We start from the raw sequence: 20,612 nt of genomic DNA on the forward strand, positions 1-20,612 counted from the left end.
TTTTCCCATGGCTTAGCCAGAGCAACAGGTGGCTGATTATTAACCCCTGCACCTTACCTGCCTCCTGGTAAATCTGTTTGCAGGTCAAGAATCAACTGTTAAAACCAGACATGGAACAACAGACTGGTTCCAAATTGGAGAAGGAGTACGTCAAAGCTGTATATTGTCACCCTGTTTATTTAACTTTTATGTGGAGTACATCACGAAAAATGCTGGGCTGGATGAAGCACAAGCTGGAATCAAGATTTCCAGGAGAAATATCAATAACCTCAAATACACAGATGATGCCACCCTTATGGCAGAACATGAAGAGGAACTGAAGAGCCTCTTGATGAAAGTGAAAGAGGAGAGAGAAAAGGCTAGCTTAAAACTCAACATTCAAAAAACATGGCATCCGGTCCCATCACTTCATGGCAAATAAGTGGAGAAACAATGGAAACAGTGACAGACTTTATTTTCTTGGGCTCCAAAATCACTGCAGATGGTGACTGTAGCCATGAAATTAAAAGATGCTTGCTCCTTGGAAGAAGAGCTATGACCAACCTAGACTGTATATTGAAAAGAAGAGACATACTTTGCTGACAAAGGTCCATCTAGTCAAAGCTATGGTTTTTCCAGTAGTCATGTATGGATGTGAGAGTTGGACTATAAGGAAAGCTGAGAAGTCAAGAATTGATGCTTTTGAACTGTGGTGTTGGAGAAGAATCTTGAGAGTCTCTTGGACTGCAAGGAGATCCAACCAGTCCATCCTAAAGGAAATTAGTCATGAATATCCATTGAAAGGACTGATACTGAAGCTGAAACTCCAATACTTTGGCCACCTGATGAGAAGAACTGCCTCATTGGAAAAGACCCTGATGTTGGGAAAGATTGAAGGCAGGAGGAGAAGAGGACAACAGAGGATGAGATGGTTGGATGGCATCACCACTCAATGGACATAACTTTGAGTCAACTCTGGCAGTTGGTAATGGACAGGGATGTCTGGTGTGCTGCAGTCCATGGGGTCACAAAGAGTTGGACACGACTGAGCGACTGAACTGACTGATATATATATATATATATATATATATATATATATATATATATAGTGGGCAGGGCACTTCCTGAGTGAGTAAGACTGCCCCCCGCCCCCCCCACCCCCACTTGTGGGTTCTGCTATCTAGTCCTTCCAGGACACTTGAAAAGGAAGAAGAAAGTCCGAAATGAGTACCACATTAAGGTGTTTCTGAATGCACCAAATTGCAAAGTTGATGCTGTTGCAGCCCCAATTTGGCAACCCACTCCAGTGTTCTTGCCTGAAGAATCCCAGGGACAGGGGAACCTGGTGGGTTGCCATCTATGGGGTCACACAGAGTCGGACACGACTGAAGCGACTTAGCAGCAGCAGCAGCAGCAGTTTATTTTCCAGAGAAGACAATGGCGCCCCACTGCAGTACTCTCGCCTGGGAAATCCCATGGATGGAGGAGCCTGGTGGGTTGCCGTCTATGGGGCTGCACAGAGTCGGACATGCCTGATGCGACTTAGTAGCAGCAGCAGCACCAGCACCAGTGGCAGCAGTATATTTTCCTTTAAGACATTATAGTCTATGGATAGTGTAACCTTAATTCAGAATGTGCCTTAGTAAAAGTACAATTGGCTGCCTTTCACCTTGTTTTTCTTAGCCTCTGACTGATTTGGAGGCCCCTACCCCTGTCCTCTAAGCTTAAAGCTGCTTAGTTCTGGTATCCCTCTAAGCTCACTTTCCAAAAGGCTGTGTCCTCCTGAATTGCATAGAATAGTGTTTCACAAATACTTCAAGTCCTCACCCTTAGTACCTGTGAATGTGACCTTATTTAAGAATGGGGTGTTTGTAGATGTAGTCAAGTTAAAATGGCATCATACTGGATTAGAGTGGGCCCTAATCAAATGACTTATGTGTTTATGAGAATTGAGAAATTTGTAAAATAACACAAAGACACAAAGAAGACCGTAGAATGATAGATACAGAGGCTGGAGTAATGTACCTGCAAGCCAAGGAATTCCAAGGATTGCTGAGAGCTACCATGAGCTAGGTCCAATAGAAGCAAGGTCCAATGCTGTAAAGAGCAATATTGCATTAGAACCTGGAATGTTAGGTCCATCAATCAAGGCAAATTGGAAGTGGTCAAACAGGAGATGGCAAGAGTGAACATCAACATTCTAGGAATCAGCGAACTAAAATGGACTGGAATGGGTGAATTTAACTCAGATGACCATTATATCTACTAAAGCAGACAGGAATCCCTCAGAAGAAATGGAGTAGCCATCATGGTCAACAAAACAGTTCGAAATGCAGTACTTGGATGCAATCTCAAAAATGACAGAATGATCTCTACTCATTTCCAAGGCAAACAATTCAATATCACAGTAATCCAAGTCTATGCCCCAACCAGTAACGCTGAAGAAGCTGAAGTTTAACGGTTCTATGAAGACCTCCAAGACATTTTAGAACACCCAAAAAATATGTCCTTTTCATTATAGGGGACTGGAATGCGAAAGTAGGAACTCAAGAAACACCTGGAGTAACAGGCAAATTTGGCCTTGGAATACAGAATGAAGCAGGGCAAAGACTAAGAGAGTTTTGCCAAGAAAATGCACTAGTCATAGCAAACACCCTCTTCCAACAACACAAGAGAAGACTCTACACATGGACATCACCAGATGGTCACACGGAAATCAGATTGATTATATTCTTTGCAGCCAAAGATGGAGAAGCTCTATACAGTCAACAAAAACAAGACCAGGAGCTGACTGTGGCTCAGATCATGAACTCCTTATTGCCAAATTCAAACTTAAATTGAAAAAAGTAGGGAAAACCACGAGACCATTCAGGTATGACCTAAATCAAATCCCTTATGATTATACAGTGGAAGTGAGAAATAGATTTAAGGGCCTAGATCTGATAGATAGAGTGCCTGATGAACTATGCACAGAGGTTTGTGACATTGTACAGGAGACAGGGATCAAGACCATCCCCATGGAAAAGAAATGCAAAAAAGCAAAATGGCTGTCTGGGGAGGCCTTACAAATAGCTGTGCAAAGAAGAGAAGTGAAAAGCAGAGGAGAAAAGGAAAGATATAAGCATCTGAATGCAGAGTTCCAAAGAATAGCAAGAAGAGATAAGAAAGCCTTCCTCAGTGATCAATTCAAAGAAACAGGAAAACAACAGAATTGGAAAGACTAGAGATCTCTTCAAGAAAATTAGAGATACCAAGGGAATGTTTCATGCAAAGGTGGGCTTGATAAAGGACGGAAATGGTATGGACCTAACAGAAGCAGAAGATATTAAGAACAGGTGAAAAGAATACATAGAACTGTATAAAAAAGATCTTCACGACCCAGATAATCATGATGGTGTGGTCACTCACCTAGAGCCAGACATCCTGGAATGCGAAGTCAAGTGGGCCTTAGAAAGCATCACTACGAACAAAGCTAGTGGCGGTGATGGAATTCCAGTTGAGCTATTCTAAATCCTGAAAGATGATGCTGTGAAAGTGCTTCACTCAATATGCCAGCAAATTTGGAAAACTCAGCAGTGGCCACAGGACTGGAAAAGGTCAGTTTTCATTCCAATCCCAAAGAAAGGCAACGCCAAAGAATGCTCAAACTACCACACAATTGCACTCATCTCACATGCTAATAAAGTAATGCTCAAAATTCTCCAAGCCAGACTTCAGCAATACACGAACCGTGAACTTCCTGATATTCAAGCTGGTTTTAGGAAAGACAGAGGAACCAGAGATCAAATTGCCAACATCCGCTGGATCATGGAAAAAGCAAGAGAGTTCCAGAAAAACATCTATTTCTGCTTCATTGACTATGCCAAAGCCTTTGACTGTGTGGATCACAATAAACTGGAAAATTCTGAAAGAGATGGGAATACCAGACCACCTGACCTGCCTCTTGAGAAATCTGTATGCAGGTCAGGAAGCAACAGTTAGAACTGGACATGAAACAACAGACTGGTTCCAAATAGGAAAAGGAGTACGTCAAGGCTGTATATTGTCATCCTGCTTATTTAACTTCTATGCAGAGTACTTCCATGCAGAGTACTGGAGAAGGCAATGGCACCCCACTCCATTCCTCTTGCCTGGAAAATCCCATGGACAGAGGAGCCTGGTAGGCTGCAGTCCATGCGGTCGCTAAGAGTCGGACACGACTGAGTGACTTCACTTTGACTTTTCACTTTCATGCATTGGAGGAGCAAATGGCAACCCACTCCAGTGTTCTTGCCTGGAGAATCCCATGGACAGAGGAGCCTGGTGGACTGCCATCTATGGTGTTGCACAGAGTCAGACACAACTGAAGCAACTTAGCAGCAGCAGCAGCATGCAGAGTACATCATGAGAAATGCTGGACTGGAAGAAACAAAAGCTGGAATCAAGATTGCTGGGAGAAATATCAATAACCTCAGATATGCAGATGACACCACCCTTATAGCAGAAAGTGAAGAGGAACAAAAAAGCCTCTTGATGAAAGTGAAAGAGGAGAGTGAAAAAGTTGGCTTAAAGCTCAACATTCAGAAAACGAAGATCATGGCATCCGGTCCCATCACTTCATGGGAAATAGATGGGGAAACAGTGGAAACAGTGACTGACTTTATTTTTCTGGGCTCCAAAATCACTGCAGATGGTAATTGTAGCCATGAAACTAAAAGATGCTTACTCCTTGGAAGCAAAGTTATGACCAACCTAGATGGCGTATTCAAAAGCAGAGACATTACTTTGCCAACAGACGTTCGTTTAGTCGAGGCTATGGTTTTTCCTGTGGTCATGTATGGATGTGAGAATTGGACTGTGAAGAAAGCTGAGTGCCAAAGAATTGATGCTTTTGAACTGTGGTGTTGGAGAAGACTCTTGAGAGTCCCTTGGACTGCAAGGAGATCCAACCAGTCCATTCTGAAGGAGCTCAGCCCTGGAATTTCTTTGGAAGGAATGATGCTAAAGCTGAAACTCCAGTACTTTGGCCACCTGATGTAAAGAGTTGACTCGTTGGAAAAGACTCTGATGCTGGGAGGGATTGGGGGCAAGAGGAGAAGGGGACAACAGAGGGTGAGATGGCTGGATGGCATCACTGACTCTATGGATGTGAGTCTGGGTGAACTCCGGGAGTTGGTGATGGACAGGGAGGCATGGCGTGCTGCGATTCACGGGGTCGCAAAGAGTTGGACATGACTGAGCGACTGAACTGAAGCATGAGCTAGGAGACAAGGAAATATTAATCCCTGGAGTCTTCATAGAGAGCATGTCGCTGCTGATGCCTTCATTTCAAACTTCCAGCCACCAGAGCTGTGAGAAGAATTTCTGATTGTTTAAGACACTCAGTTTGTGTTGATTTGTCATGGCAGCCCTATAAAATGTATGCTCCTCCAGCTAGAGTTCTGGCCCCAGGTACAGCCTGGAAAGTGATCTAATTAGGCTAATTAATATGGAGGTCTGTTTTCATCCTCAGAGAGAATGGTGAACCCCTGCTGCAAAATGATATTGAAATTAGTGGACTGTCAGTAATTGTGACCAGAGAAGTGAAGATGTTCAGATCATATAAAGAGGATTTAGGGGCAAGTATCTCCAAAATCTTACTGTAGAATTTGACTTCATGCTCTGAAGGTATCTCCCCCTCCCTTTATCCAAAATCAAAAGAATTAAGTGATCTAGTCCCTTCCATTTCTGGGGCTCAGTTTTTTTTTTTTTTTTCTTTTCCATCTGCTTAATGAGAGAGTTTGATTTTATGACCATAAGAGGCTTTCCAGCTCTAACAATTTATGGATCTAGGAGGCAGTTAGGATTAAGGAGAATTATAAAAAGCAAGCTTGAGACCATGTCTAAGGATTCATAGAGATTTAGTACATTAACTTGTACCTTCTACTGCTTTATTTTCAGAACTACCCAGTGGCTTTTGTTGTGCCTAAGAATGAACTGACTTTGATAACTTGTCTCAGCCCTTGGAAACTGGGTTACCAATTTGGCATAGAACCTTACCTGTGTTGACCTAAAACAAATAGACTGCCAGATATTTCTCCAGCATAGATGGGTTTCTTGGAATGCCACAAAGAAATATAATTCATGGTGTGCAACTTTGGCAGGACATGTACATGTACTTGCACAGAAAAGGAAGGAGAACACTTTTATACAGGAGAAAAGAAATTTGGGAAGGCTATGGTAAACAAAGAGTCCATGGCTTTTCATTGGCTGAGTCCTTGCCAGGAAAGAATATGAGTCTTTCCTCTTCTTTTTTAGTTTTGCTATTTTTTCCTAACCAAACTTGGCCCACTTACCTGATGGGCAGCAAAGCCAATCTACTGACACTGGGTTGTGGGGAAGGAAAGTGCTACGTCAATTTTCTCTCCCTTGGTTCTTATTTTGTCATAGCAAAGAATTGAAATTACAGACCAGGATAGCTTTGGGAGGCAAGGTTTATTGAACAAGCAGTGCACTCTCAAGACATGAGAGCAGACCAAACCCTGCAGGAGTGGTCCTGTTCAATCCTGGCTTTCATTTTTATATCCCTCGTTCCCTCCCCTGGGGCTTTCATTTTTATATCCTTTGTTCCCTCCCCTGGGTGGTTCAGTTCAGTTCAGTCGCTCAGTCATGTCCGACTCTTTGCGACCCCGTGAATCGCAGCATGCCAGGCCTCCCTGTCCATCACCAACTCCCGGAGTTCACTCAGATACATGTCCATCGAGTCAGTGATGCCATCCAGCCATCTCATCCTCTGTTGTCCCCTTCTCCTCCTGCCCCCAATCCCTCCCAGCATCAGAGTCTTTTCCAGTGAGTCAACTCTTTGCATGAGATGGCCAATGTACTGGAGTTTAAGCTTTAGCGTCATTTCTTCCAAAGAAATCCCAGGGCTGATCTCCAGAATGGACTGGTTGGATCTCCTTGCAGTCCAAGGGACTCTCAAGAGTTTTCTCCAACACCACAGTTCAAAAGCACCAATTCTTCGGCGCTCAGCCTTCTTCATAGTCCAACTCTCACATCCATACATGACCAGTGGAAAAACCATAGCCTTGACTAGACAGACCTTTGTTGGCAAAGTAATGTCTCTGCTTTTGAATATGCTATCTAGGTTGGTCATAACTTTCCTCCCAAGGAGTAAGTGTCCTTTAATTTCATGGCTGCAATTACCATCTGCAGTGATTTTGGAGTCTGACACTGTTTCCACTGTTTCCCCATCTATTTCCCAAGAAGTGATGGGACCGGATGCCATGATCTTCGTTTTCTGAATGATGAGCTTTAAGCCAACTTTTTCACTTTCCTCTTTCACTTTCATCAAGAGGCTTTTGAGTTCCTCTTCACTTTCTGCCATAAGGGTGGTGTCATCTATATCTGAGGTTATTGATATTTCTCCCAGCAATCTTGATTCCAGCTTGTGCTTCTTCCAGTCCGGCGTTTCTCATAATGTACTCTGCATAGAAGTTAAACAAGCAGGGTGACAATATACAGCCTTGACTTACTCCTTTTCCTATTTGGAACCAGTCTGTTTTTCCATGTCCAGTTCTAACTGTTGCTTCCTGGCCTACATACAAATTTCTCAAGAGGCAGGTCAGGTGGTCTGATACTCCCATCTCTTTCAGAATTTTCCACAGTTGATTGTGATCCACACAGTCAAAGGCTTTGGCATAGTCAATAAAGCAGAAATAGATGTTTTTCTGGAACTCGCTTGCTTTTTCCATGATCCAGCGGATGTTGGCCATTTGATCTCTGGTTCCTCTGCCTTTTCCAAAACCAGCTTGAACATCAGAAAGTTCACGGTTCACATATTGCTGAAGCCTGGCTTGGAGAATTTTGAGCATTACTTTACTAGCATGTGAGATGAGTGCAATTGTGTGGTAGTTTTAGCATTCTTTGGCGTTGCCTTTCTTTGGGATTGGAATGAAAACTGACCTTTTCCAGTCCTGTGGCCACTGCTGAGTTTTCCAAATTTGCTGGCATATTGAGTGCAGCACTTTCACAGCATCATCTTTCAGGATTTCGAATAGCTCAACTGGAATTCCATCACCGCCACTAGCTTTGTTCGTAGTGATGCTTTCTAAGGCCCACTTGACTTCACATTCCAGGATGTCTGGCTCTAGGTGAGTGATCACACCATCGTGATTATCTGGGTCGTGAAGATCTTTTTCTGTACAGTTCTTCTGTGTATTCTTTCTGACTCTTCTTAATATCTTCTGCTTCTGTTAGGTCCATACCATTTCCGTCCTTTATCAAGCCCATCTTTGCATGAAATGTTCCCTTGGTATCTCTAATTTTCTTGAAGAGATCTCTAGTCTTTCCCATTCTGTTGTTTTCCTCTATTTCTTTGCATTGATCACTGAGGAAGGCTTTCTTATCTCTTCTTGCTATTCTTTGGAACTCTGCATTCAGATGCTTATATCTTTCCTTTTCTCCTCTGCTTTTCACTTCTCTTCTTTGCACAGCTATTTGTAAGGCCTCCCCAGACAGCCATTTTGCTTTTTTGCATTTCTTTTCCATGGGGATGGTCTTGATCCCTGTCTCCTGTACAATGTCACAAACCTCTGTGCATAGTTCATCAGGCACTCTATCTATCAGATCTAGGCCCTTAAATCTATTTCTCACTTCCACTGTATAATCATAAGGGATTTGATTTAGGTCATACCTGAATGGTCTCATGGTTTTCCCTACTTTTTTCAATTTAAGTCTGAATTGGGCAATAAGGAGTTCATGATATGAGCCACAGTCAGCTCCTGGTCTTGTTTTTGTTGACTGTATAGAGCTTCTCCATCTTTGGCTGCAAAGAATATAATCAATCTGATTTCCGTGTGACCATCTGGTGATGTCCATGTGTAGAGTCTTCTCTTGTGTTGTTGGAAGAGGGTGTTTGCTATGACTAGTGCATTTTCTTGGCAAAACTCTCTTAGTCTTTGCCCTGCTTCATTCCGTATTCCAAGGCCAAATTTGCCTGTTACTCCAGGTGTTTCTTGAGTTCCTACTTTCGCATTCCAGTCCCCTATAATGAAAAGGACATCTTTTTTGGGTGTTAGTTCTAAAACGTCTTGGAGGTCTTCATAGAACCATTAAACTTCAGCTTCTTCAGCATTACTGGTTGGGGCATAGACTTGGATTACTGTGATATTGAATGGTTTGCCTTGGAAACGAACAGAGATCATTCTGTCATTTTTGAGATTGCATCCAAGTACTGCATTTCAGATTCTTTTGTTGACCATAATGGCCACTCCATTTCTTCTGAGGGATTCCTGTCCGCTTTAGTAGATATAATGGTCATCTGAGTTAAATTCACCCATTCCAGTCCATTTGAATTTGCTGATTCCTAGAATGTCAACATTCACTCTTGCGACCTATTGTTTGACCACTTCCAATTTGGCTTGATTCATGGACCTGACATTCCAGGTTCCTATGCAATATTGCTCTTTACAGCATTGGACCTTGCTTCTCTCACCAGTCACATCCACAGGTGGGTATTGTTTTTGCTTGGCTCCATCCCTTCCTTCTTTCTGGAGTTATTTCTCCACTGATCTCCAGTAGCATATTGGGCACCTACTGACCTAGGGTGTTCCTCTTTCAATATCCTATCATTTTGCCTTTTCATCCTGTTTATGGGGTTCTCAAGGCAAGAATCTTAAAGTGGTTTTCCATTTCCTTCTCCAGTGGACCACATTCTGTCAGAACCTGAGTGGTACCTGGGGCTTAATTGCTTGTGCCTTATGAAAATGAGGCATGAGTCTGAGACCAAACAGGGAAGCAGATGTGCCAGGCATATTTTCCCAGCAGAAGTCTTCAATCAGTTTCACAGTTCTCCTTTTTTGTTTTTTATTTTGTTCACCCTCTGTGTGTGTGTGATATCCTAGTCATCACTTTGTCTGCCTGCAATTTTGGACCCCTTTCTTCCTAATCTAACTGCCTAACATGCCCCCCTCAAGAGATGGGAGGCCCAGTTCTTTGAGACTAGGGACACCAAGATCTCTCTGACTACTTCCTGCTGAGCTGGGGTGGCAAGGGATGTTGAGCCTCTCCCTTTTGCTATTCTTAGGCCTTGGGGTCCTCAGGATCTGGGTAACAGTGTCTATCTAAGGGCAAGTGGTAGATACCATCAGTATTTATCTGTAGTTCTGTGTATCCCCTCTGAAGCATTATGGCATTTTGTAATTCGGTTACCTGGGCAGAAACAAAATGGGTTAAACAACTAATAATGAATGGAGCAACCATAAGCAGAATTAGTATGGTGACAACAGGGATCAGCAGGGGCAGTAGCCAACTCCAAATACCTCCTCTCCAAGAAAAGATCCCAAAGAGGGACTGGAGCCAATCTGGAGGTGCCCCTGCTCAGTCATTAAGATCTTAGATGATTTATATGATCTTTTTTTCTTTTCTTTTTTTTTTTTTGAACTTTTTGAGAACTGAAAAGCTTTCTTAAATTTTGATTGAGGCGCTAACTCCAAAACAGCAGGTCTCATTCAGAATGGCACAGGTTTCTCCTTGTTCTGTATTCAAAAGATCTATAGCCTGCCTATTTTGGAGTACCACCCCTTCCAAGCTGTCAATAGACTTGTTGAACCTCTAGAGCTGATGCTGTGGCTTCCCATCCCTGTTGCATCATTATTGAAATATTAAGCACTGCCCTTGTGAGGAGGGTGATCCCCACAAACCAAAGAGCCCTGTAGCTATAGATTATCCTATCTCCAGTCTTTCCAAGGTGGGATTATCACTAACGTATGTGCCTCCCCAACTGGATGGTATTTGGTAAGAGAGGAGGTCGCATTAGTGTTGATATGTGACTTCTTCTATTGCCTGTTCCAGGAATGAACTCAAGTTGAAGATAGCCCCTGAGGTTGTCCTTAGTTTTCCAATGGTGAGAAACCAGACTCTTGGAACCATCAGGACTATTGTGCAGATCCTATACCATTTGGTCAGGAGAATAAAGTATAGAGACCTTTGACATAAGAAATGATATCCCATTCCTACAAGGGAAATTCCCACCTAATGGGGGCTGACCTAGGTTGTTAGATTTAGCCCTAGTTAGGTGAATCTGTTCCCTGTACATTGGATGGAGGCCTGTGCTTGGTGGTGATACCCCCATTTTATATACTGTGTCACTATTGAGGGTGATGTTTGGCATGAGGGATGTGTTCGCATTAGTTGACAAATGGTGTTTCAGAAGGTGAGTGAAATAATATTATGAGGGTGTGCATGGACTGGCTAGTGTAGCATGGCCTTATTTCTCATGCATTTCCACAATCTTGGTCAGGGTTTCAGAGATTTGTTCCCCATACATTCCCCAGATCCTCCCCCAATCTCAACTCAGATAGATGTATATAATTGTATGTGGGCATCTGCAAACCAGGCTCCATTATTATTGTTAGGGAAGTTATTGGTATTGTAGGTCTAATAGCCATACACTGTGCCACTTGTTTTCCAATTTGGGGGAAGAAGGTTCCATTTCCAGCCCCAAGGATTGGTGGCTAGAATTTCACATCAGGTAATTCCTTCTGAAGTGTGTCCTGGGAAGCTTTTAGCTTTAGCATATTTGAGTCTAGCAACCCAGAGTTGAGAGGAGTTCAGTAGCTCCATAGTCCAGTTACAATGGGAGGATGAGTTAAGTGCCCCAATGAAGAGATCACTAGGAATCTTTATGCGTGGTTTTCCATCTCACCAAGGATAACTCACAAAGCATTTGGGCATGATGCCAGACATTATTTCAACTTCCCTGACCTTTAAGATATTTTTTCCTTCTGAGTTAACTCATTTAGGTTTTACAGAATTGAGAGTGGAACTTAACCAATTTCCATTGACTTGTGTTAGGTTGGCAAAGGGTACAGTAATGGCCAATAGAGAGCACTCAAGCAAGTTACCATTGGCACAATTTTGTTTTTTATGGCCAAATCAGGGCACACCCAACAGTTAGACTTGTTCAGGCACTTGGTGACCTTGGTGATGGCCAGTCTTAAAGGATGTATCTATGAATAGCCTAAGCCAGACAGACAGACAAGAAAGAGGTGCCACATCATGGTGTGTAGGGCATAAGGCTTAGACAAGAAAGAGGTGCCATATCATGGTGTGTAGGGCGTGAGGCTTATGGGATCTGAGTATAGCAAATATGGAAAGAGTTTCCCTGGGAAAAGCAAATCAAGAGGGTAATTGTAATAAAGTATAAGCAGAGCAGTAGGCTTAACCTGAGAAATTCAGTTTCCTGAATATTCATCTGAATAGCACTAATCTGTAGTCTTGAATAGATATCAGAGGTCTCCCAGGGGTTCGCAGGTGTACTGAGCATCCTCTTTTTCCTTCCACAGCTTGACTCAAGAGTGGTGAATCTAGGAGTTATGTCCTGGTACCTTGACTGTAGGAGTAAAAAAGTAGGGTATGGGACCTTCCATGTAGGCTGAAATTGAGACCCTGGAGATTCATCTTTCTGAACTTTGATTAGCACCTGAGTCCCAAGAGCATACAAAGGTGACTATTTGAGCTCCATTGAGTCCTGATTATTTGCCCATAAGCACATCTCTCACTGAAATTGCCCACTAGTCATAGCATAGGAACAAAGGGCTTGGGTTTCTGGGTCTAGAAGGAGGTCATTTACATAGACAAAGTGTCTCCCATATAATGTCTCACAGAGGCTGAGACTGACTTGTTCTCTAGGTGCAATGCAAGTGCTAAGGAGAACTAAAGGTAGGCCTTTCTCTACCCCAAAGAGGTCTTTTGGATTCTTTCTTATTGCTATTTTTAAAAATTGGTTTGCTCTCTCTACTTTTCCTGAGGACTGAGGTCTCCAGGGACAGTGTAGATAATAATTTATACCTAGAGCTTATTTTTTTGTTTGTTTTTATTTATTTTTTAAAAAATTATTTAATTGGAGGCTAATTACTTTACAAAATTGTAGTGGTTTTTGCCATACATTGACATGAATCAGCCATGGGTGTACATGTGTTCCCCATCTTGAGCCCCCCACCCACCTCCCTTCCCATCCCATCCCTTGGGTCATCCCAGTGTGCCAGCCCTGGGGACCCTGTCTCATGTATCAAACCTGGACTGGTGATCTATTTCACATACGATAATATACATGTCTCAATGCTATTCTCTCAAATCATCCCACACTTGCCTTCTCCCACAGAGTCCAAAAGTCTGTTCTTTACATCTGTGTCTCATTTGCTGTCTTGCATATAGGGTCATTGTTACCATCTTTCTAAATTCCATATATATGCATTAATATACTGTTGCAGTACCTGGGCTTCTCATTGCAGTGGCTTCTCCTGCTGCAGAACATGGGCTCTAGGGTGCCTGGGCTTCAGTAGTTGTGGCACATGGGCTCAGTAGTTGTGGTTCCTAGGCTCTAGAGCATAGGCTCAATAGTTCACAGGCTTAGTTGCTCCATGGCATGTGGGATCTTCCCAGACCAGCGATTGAACCTGCGTCTCCTGAATTGGCCGGCAGATTCTTTACCACTGTGCCACCAGGGAATCCCCAAGAACACATTTAGAGATGAAAAGGAAATTGGGAGGGCTATAGTAAACAAAAAGCCCATGGCTTTTCATTGACTTAGTCCTTGCTAAGAAGGGCTTCCCCGGTAACTCTGATGGTAAATAATCTGCTTGCAATGCAGGAGATCCCTGGCTGGGATCCCAGGGATTTGATCCCTGGGTGGGGAAGATCCCCTAGAGAAGGGAATGGCAACCCACTCCAATATTCTTGCCTGGAGAATCTCCTGGATAGAGGAGCCTGGTGGGCTATAGTCCATAGGGTTGCAAAGAGTTAGATATGACTGAGCGACTAACAGTTTCACTTCACTTGCTAGGAGAGGACTCTTCTTCTTGTTGGGCTCTGCTATCATTACAGGTCCTAAGACGTCCCCCTTCTGATCTCTGGAATTTATTTATTTTAATTTTTTCTTTTAACTTTTCATTTTGTATTAGAGTATAGTCAATGTTGCAATAATTTCTGGTGAATAGCAAAGAGACTCAGCCATACATATACATGTAGCCATTCTCCCCTAAACTCCCCTCCCATACAGGATGTCTAATGAGGTGGATGAACCTAGAGCCTATTATACAAAGTGAAGTAAGTCAGAAAGAGAAAGACAAATACTATATATTAATGCATATATGGACTTTATTTAATTGAAGTTTTTATTAGGTTTTTACACTTGTTCCATCCAATTTGTTAACTTCTCTCCACATCCAGTCCTCTTAGGGATGAATAGTACAGGTGGAAGAAACCTGTACTATGTTCATGTGACTTAGGAATATTGAGGAGGAACTTTAAGAATGTCAGCTCAAGGAACTATTTATCTTTTCTGGTCTGTAGTTAGATAGACCTAGAAAATCCCATGGACGGAGGAGCCTGGTAGGCTGCAGCCCATGGGGTCGCTAGAGTCGGACACGACTGAGCGACTTCACTTTCACTTTTCACTTTGATGCATTGGAGAAGGAAATGGCAACCCACTCCAGTGTTCTTACCTGGAAAATCCCAGGGACGGGAAGCCTGGTGGGCTGCCGTCTATGGGTTTCACAGAGTCGGACACAACTGAAGCGACTTAGCAGCAGCAGCAGCAGCAGTTAGATAGACCTACAATTCAGTAGTTGTGAGACCGTGGGCAACTCTTTATTTTTTCTGACCCTTGGTTTCCTTATTGTAAAATGGGCTACTAGCTACCTTATGGAGTAGTTATGAAGACTGAATGAGACAATATGCATAAATATACTCAGTAGGGTATCTAATACATAATACTGTGCTATACAGTTATTTCACAGACGTTAGTTACTTCCCTCTTTTTCCACTTGGAGGTCAGGATTTTGGAAAAGAAAGAAGGATTGGGATTGAAAACAGATGGTTATGTTGATATCAAAGAAGAGGACTTGGTCTTAGCTAAAATGTGCTTCTGGCAAGAAAAAGTTTGTCTCTCTTTCAATCATCGTCTCTCACTCTCTCATTCTCATTTTTGTGCTTTATATGCATTATCTCATTTTTGAATCTTAATTCTACAAGTTAGGTGTTATCACAATCCCTTTTATGTAGATGAAGAAACTGAAACTTAGATAAATTAACTTGCTCCAGGCCTCACATTGAGTAAAGGTTAAAGTTTATAGCGGATGCAGAATCCTCACTTCCTCCATCTTAATACTAACCAAACACACACAAAATGCTTAAGAAAGAATAAACATATAGATGCTATTTTCTTTAAATAAGTTAATTTTCCTTTTCTACACTCCTTGATGTCTTTTAAGCTCTTTGTAGTTTGATCTTTGATCACATTTATTGATAATACATAGTAACCCTGACTGAATTTGGAGGCTGGATCAGATGATATTTCAGATTGGAAGTTCTTCTGTTTAAGCAAAGTGTTGGCCCACATCCCAACCCCATGAGTAACTGATCCTGAACAGTTTTCTTTGCAGACTTTCTTTCCCCCAGCTGAACCATCACCAAGGAATGCACCACTCAAAATCCTTCTGGAAAAATGCCATTCTCTGTCCATCTCACAGAGCATCCCCATGGAGCTGGATCAAGTGGGTTGGAGGAGATCCAGGAAGCTTTGCACAGGTATGCCTTTTATGCCCTTTTTTTTTTTTTTTTGAGGTGGGATATGCTTGGCAGACCTCATGCACAGACAGATTGTGTTGACATTATCCTACTTCCGTGACAACCCTTCCCCCCCCCCACCCCCAGTTCCCTAGTACTCTTCCTCATTGGCACTTGAAAATTCACATTAGCAATGACAAGGTATAGATTTTTCCCTCTCCATGCTCTTCTTTTCTTATTTGGGGCCTTTAATATCAATACACTCAAATATCTTGCTAAAGCCTTCTTTTCCCCCCAAGGCCCTCTGTACCCAGTACCTTCCAAGTCTCATAAACTCTAGTTCCCCCTCTTCACCATTTTCATAGTACTCCTATATACACCTTTCTCCTGGCCTCAAATGGACCAGTCCCATTGTTTCCATCTCCCATGGTATCATTCTAGCCCTGTCTCTTTTGCATCTTGCTTAGACTTACTCTCTGTGGGTCCCAGGTCATCCTGTGTTTTGCTGACCACTGACCATGGAAAGCCCCTCAAGGCTCAAGGCAACTTCATTTACCTCATTCAAAACACAGAGATTTTCCCCAAGCAAAACCAGTTACCTCCTAGAGCTTCAGGGTATACCCTTTCTAACTCAGGCCACTGACCCTGCCTGCTAGACTGTTGTCACTTGCAAGTAAAGCTCCATCTTTTGGTACAACTGGGAGAATCCATGCTCTCTTACCCATGGGCCTTAGACCACACCCTAACAGTCTCCTAACAGACCCCACCACCAGTCATTTTACAGCAACATAATTTGCATGAATACTAAGGATACACAAGATTTCATAACATTCCTTTCCCAAGTTTTCTATAGTGTTACAAGCTCTGGGAACCTTGATCCTACTTCTCTGTGAGCCAAAGATTCCCTCAATCCCAAAGGATCTGTAGCTGCTCTGAACTGGCCACTTCTTTTTTATTATCTTCACTTCATGTGTGGATAACATGTGGGATGCTTTGACTTGGAGCTTATTTCCAACCCTGCGATTCCTTGCCAGAATTCTGTTAAGTTAGGAGCCAAAGAAATTGCAAGCTTGGGTCTTTTGTAGCATCATCTCCCTCAGAAATCCCCAGAAGCCAGCAAGGTGGTGAAAGGAAAGAGTGAAGAATTCTGAACGGAGATAATCCTTCACTGTCAAAATTAGGAGGGTCCTTATAGGTTGCTCAGTCCTCTTGATTTATGAATGGGGAAATAGGCTGATATAGGGAAAGGGACCTGTTCAAGGTCATAAGTCAGTTCATAACAGAGTTAAGACAGGACTTCAACCTCCTAACTTTCAACCATGTCAGAATGTGATTTTACTACAGTTCTAGAACAAAGTCTTAAACATTGGAATTACAAGCTTTGATTACTTTCAAGCTCATCTGTACTGGAATAATAAGTCACCTCCTTCTCCTTAAAGAAGACGGCAAGTGGGACACAAATCAAGCCATCAAAGTGGCAGCCGATGCCTACCATAATTTCTAAGTCCTCTGCCTGAGAATAAGGCATGCTCTCATAATCCTCTGGGAGATCAGGCCAGGGGTATAAAGCAGGGGATATGGTCAGAGCTGTTTCCTTCCTCTCTCCCTCTTAGAAAATGAGCCCAACCCCTTAGCAATTCAGAAGCTTTTTAGCAGCTGCTCCACTCCACTGCCGATTGCATCAGAGTGCCCCACCCCCACCATGCTCCTGACTGCTAACAGCAAATAGCAATCCCTCAGGGAGAGTCTGGCAAATTCAGGATTAATAGCTACCCTGAGGACTGTTATGGGCTTATTTATAAGCTATGGGTGGGAAAATGTACCCCTGAGTTTGGCACTTTCACCTCAGGAATATAAGTGGCTCCCATGTTTTCAAGGTCCCAGACACTTGGGTTAAAAATATCCCTAGGAAGGAGGATGATATCAGGATCCCATTTGGGAAGCCTGTTTCAGCTCCTCTTACAACCCTGACTGTGATAGCAATGAGATCCAAGGATCCCATTCCCACTATGTTTAATACCTGTTTTACTTCCATATTGCTCAAGGCCTGAAGGACTTCAGTTTTTTTTTAGTGCTCAGTCTCTGTCCTTACATGGTTCTCTATAAACACTCTACCAGTTCCTTCCTCTTGGCTTCTAATCAGGAGTTTCCTAAGGCAGACTATTATAGTGGAAAGAATCAGCTTTGAAGTTGAACAGACCCAGGTTCAAATTTCTGTTCCACCGCCTTGTGCAAGTTGCATAACCTCTTTGCACTTCAGTTTCACCATCTGAGGAATGAGATGCTGGATAATATCTGACTCATGGGATCATTGTGAAGAATGAGTGAAACAGAATCTATGAACGTCCCTGCCACAGTTTCTGGCTTGCAGGGTGCTCAGTGATGGCAGTTTTCTTCTTCCCACTGCTCTCTACCAGTTCTAAATACCCAAGGACTTACCCTACATACACACTAACAGACATTACTATGGGGCCCAACCTGAATTTGCTACTTCCTCTGATTGTTCATTCATTTTCTCATTCACTCAACACATATTTATTGAACAAAACTAGAAAGTCAGTGGAGTTTGCTCTCCAATAGCCTGTTGTGCTGGAAGGAGCAAAAATTTTGAAATCAGACATACCTGGATTTGACTCTTGGCTCTGTCACTTATTAGCTATGTGATGTGGAATAAATCACTTTACGACTTTGAGACTTAGTTTTCTTATCTGTAATGTTAGGGTAATAATTTGAACTTCACAAGCTCAAAGCAGATAGAAAACATAAAAGTGCTTTATAAGCTCTGAGGTGCTATACAACTAGATGGGAATGATAGTAATAGTAATAACAATAAACAAGTTAAGAAATAAGAGTTATGTCTTATACCTATCCAGGGCCCTTACATAGTTGAATATATATATATATATATATATATTATAACACATATAATATAACACTCAAGTGTTAGAAGACCTGAGTTCTCTTACAGGTTTTCTCTTTTTTTAAATATATATATATATATATATATAATCAATTATATTATGATAATATTGTGTGTATATATGTATATGGCAATATTGGAAGTCGAGATTTACTTTCTAAATGAAGTATTGAAAAAGTGGAAGTGTTAGTCGCTTAGACATGTTAGACTCTTTGTAACCCCATCAACTGTAGCCTGCTAGGTTCCTCTATCCATGAAATTCTCCAGGCAAGAACACTGGAGTGGGTTGCCATTCCTTTCTCCAAGGGATCTTCCTGACCCAGGGATTGAACCCAGGTCTCCTGTATTGGAGGCAGATTCTTTACCATCTGGACCACCACGGAAGCCCAAATGAAGTGTGTGTGTGTGTGGTGGGGGGGACGCTTCCTACTTGAAAGGGCCAGAATTCCAGAGCAGACCCTATGCAAGCATTACCCTTATGCATATCACCCCACATATTTGCTGAGCTATGCTCAAACCTCTTGAAGCTCGACTGACTCAGAAGCTCTTTTGGCAATGACAATCAAATAATTTCCCACTGAGGATCTATCCCTTCCAGTAGGGATGACTTTAGGTTCATATTGATCTAGAGTGTTGGACAGTATAGCAAGAAGAACCTAATGCCACTCAGTTAAATGGCTCTGGGGCAGTTGTAAGCAATGCTAAGCAAGACACTGGCTGCAGCAAGGTAACAACAAACTGATGTATCTTTATCTATTATTTTAGTATATCTGTGGTGAAGGTATCCTTTAGCCATGCTTAATGACTGAGCCAGGTGTTAGAAGACCTGAGTTCTCTTACAGGTTTTCCTTTTTTTTTTAATTGAAGTGTAGTCGATTTAGAGTATTATGTTAGTTTCACGGGCATGTCATAGCAATTCAGTATTTTTGCAGATTATATTCCATTACAGGTTATGGGTTAGATAATAGGTATAACTACGTATACTACATAGTATATCCTTGTTGCTTATCTATTTTATATATAAGAGTTTAAGTTATTAAAATTTTCATTTTTGAAGCCAATAATTGGGCAAATTCCAAAACAGTAGCAATATAGACTATTTCACAACATTTTAACATCTATTTAGCAGTCCATTTTTGCATTTTGTCTCCTCTAAGCAAATACACTAGATTAAAACAACAGTGCCCTTAACCCAAAGTTCAGTGCCTGAGTATTTCCAGTATTTATTTTGAGCACATAATAAAGCAGAGGCAATTACTTTTCTTGAAGATTTTATTTCCATTCAGAGCTTAGCAATTACTTTAGCTTCACATTGTTCTTTTATAAATGATAACCAAATAGCCTATATAAGTGGTTAAAATCATAAAACTATTGTAAGCTAAGTCGATGGTATATATATAAAGTTAAAATGACAACTATACTGGTACATACTTGTTTTGAACCCTACTAAAATATACCAAAATAACAAGCTTTAGTAAAGAATGAAGTCCTTGGATAGACAGGGGGATGAAGAGTTATATCATCAAAAATTATTAGGGAAACTGTAGGCAAAAAAAAATTATTCTACAGTTTTAACCAAGTAAAGGAGGAAAAAAGAGTACAACATCGGAGTGATAACAATTCAGGAAAACACATTCACCATCCATCACAGACTTGCTCACCACATCAAGAGCACAGCACCAGGCTCTTCAGGCATTGCTACTCTCCTACTAAGTTTCTTTATGTGGAACATAAACCTACATTTATGGTAAGAACAAGATTTTATACTGCTCTTTAATCTCACAGCAAAAAAAAAAAAAAAAAAACAGGAAAAATTTGTTAGGGACAGACTGAACCTCAGATCATGTCTGTCAGACCATGTATGTCTGTTAATCTCATATTCCTAATTTATCCCTCTCCCCTTAACTCTCTTCTTTGGCAATCACAACCTTATTTTCTATATCTGTGAGTCTGTTTCTGTTTTGCATGTTGATTTACTTCTTTTTTTCTTTTTTAGATTTTACCTGTAAGTAGTAGCATATAGGGAGAAGGCAATGGCAACCCACTCTAGTAATCTTGCCTGGAAAATCCCATGGAAGGAGGAGCCTGGTGGGCTGCAGTCCATGAGGTCACACTAGTTGGACACGACTGAGTGACTTCACTTTCACTTTTCACTTTCATGCATTGGAGAAGGAAATGGCAACCC

The 20,612-nt window shown here is 41.9% G+C and overlaps 1 protein-coding gene across 4 annotated transcripts in view; it reads left to right on the forward strand.

The window, feature by feature from the left end:
* The window catches only part of ARHGEF9 (Cdc42 guanine nucleotide exchange factor 9), a 547,099-nt gene that overhangs the window by 212,678 nt on the left and 313,809 nt on the right, over positions 1-20,612 (forward strand). For 3 of the 4 annotated variants that reach the window (XM_055564524.1, XM_055564523.1, XM_055564525.1), the window contains one exon: positions 15,384-15,528. In XM_055564524.1, the coding sequence (XP_055420499.1) occupies positions 15,384-15,528 (145 nt within the window). Of the gene's footprint in view, positions 1-11,449; positions 12,445-15,383; positions 15,529-20,612 lie in introns of those variants that run through there. The other variant, XM_055564526.1, reaches the window with a different exon arrangement.

Source organism: Bubalus kerabau, chromosome X, assembly GCF_029407905.1.
Source record: "Bubalus kerabau isolate K-KA32 ecotype Philippines breed swamp buffalo chromosome X, PCC_UOA_SB_1v2, whole genome shotgun sequence".
Taxonomy (NCBI): domain Eukaryota; kingdom Metazoa; phylum Chordata; class Mammalia; order Artiodactyla; family Bovidae; genus Bubalus; species Bubalus kerabau.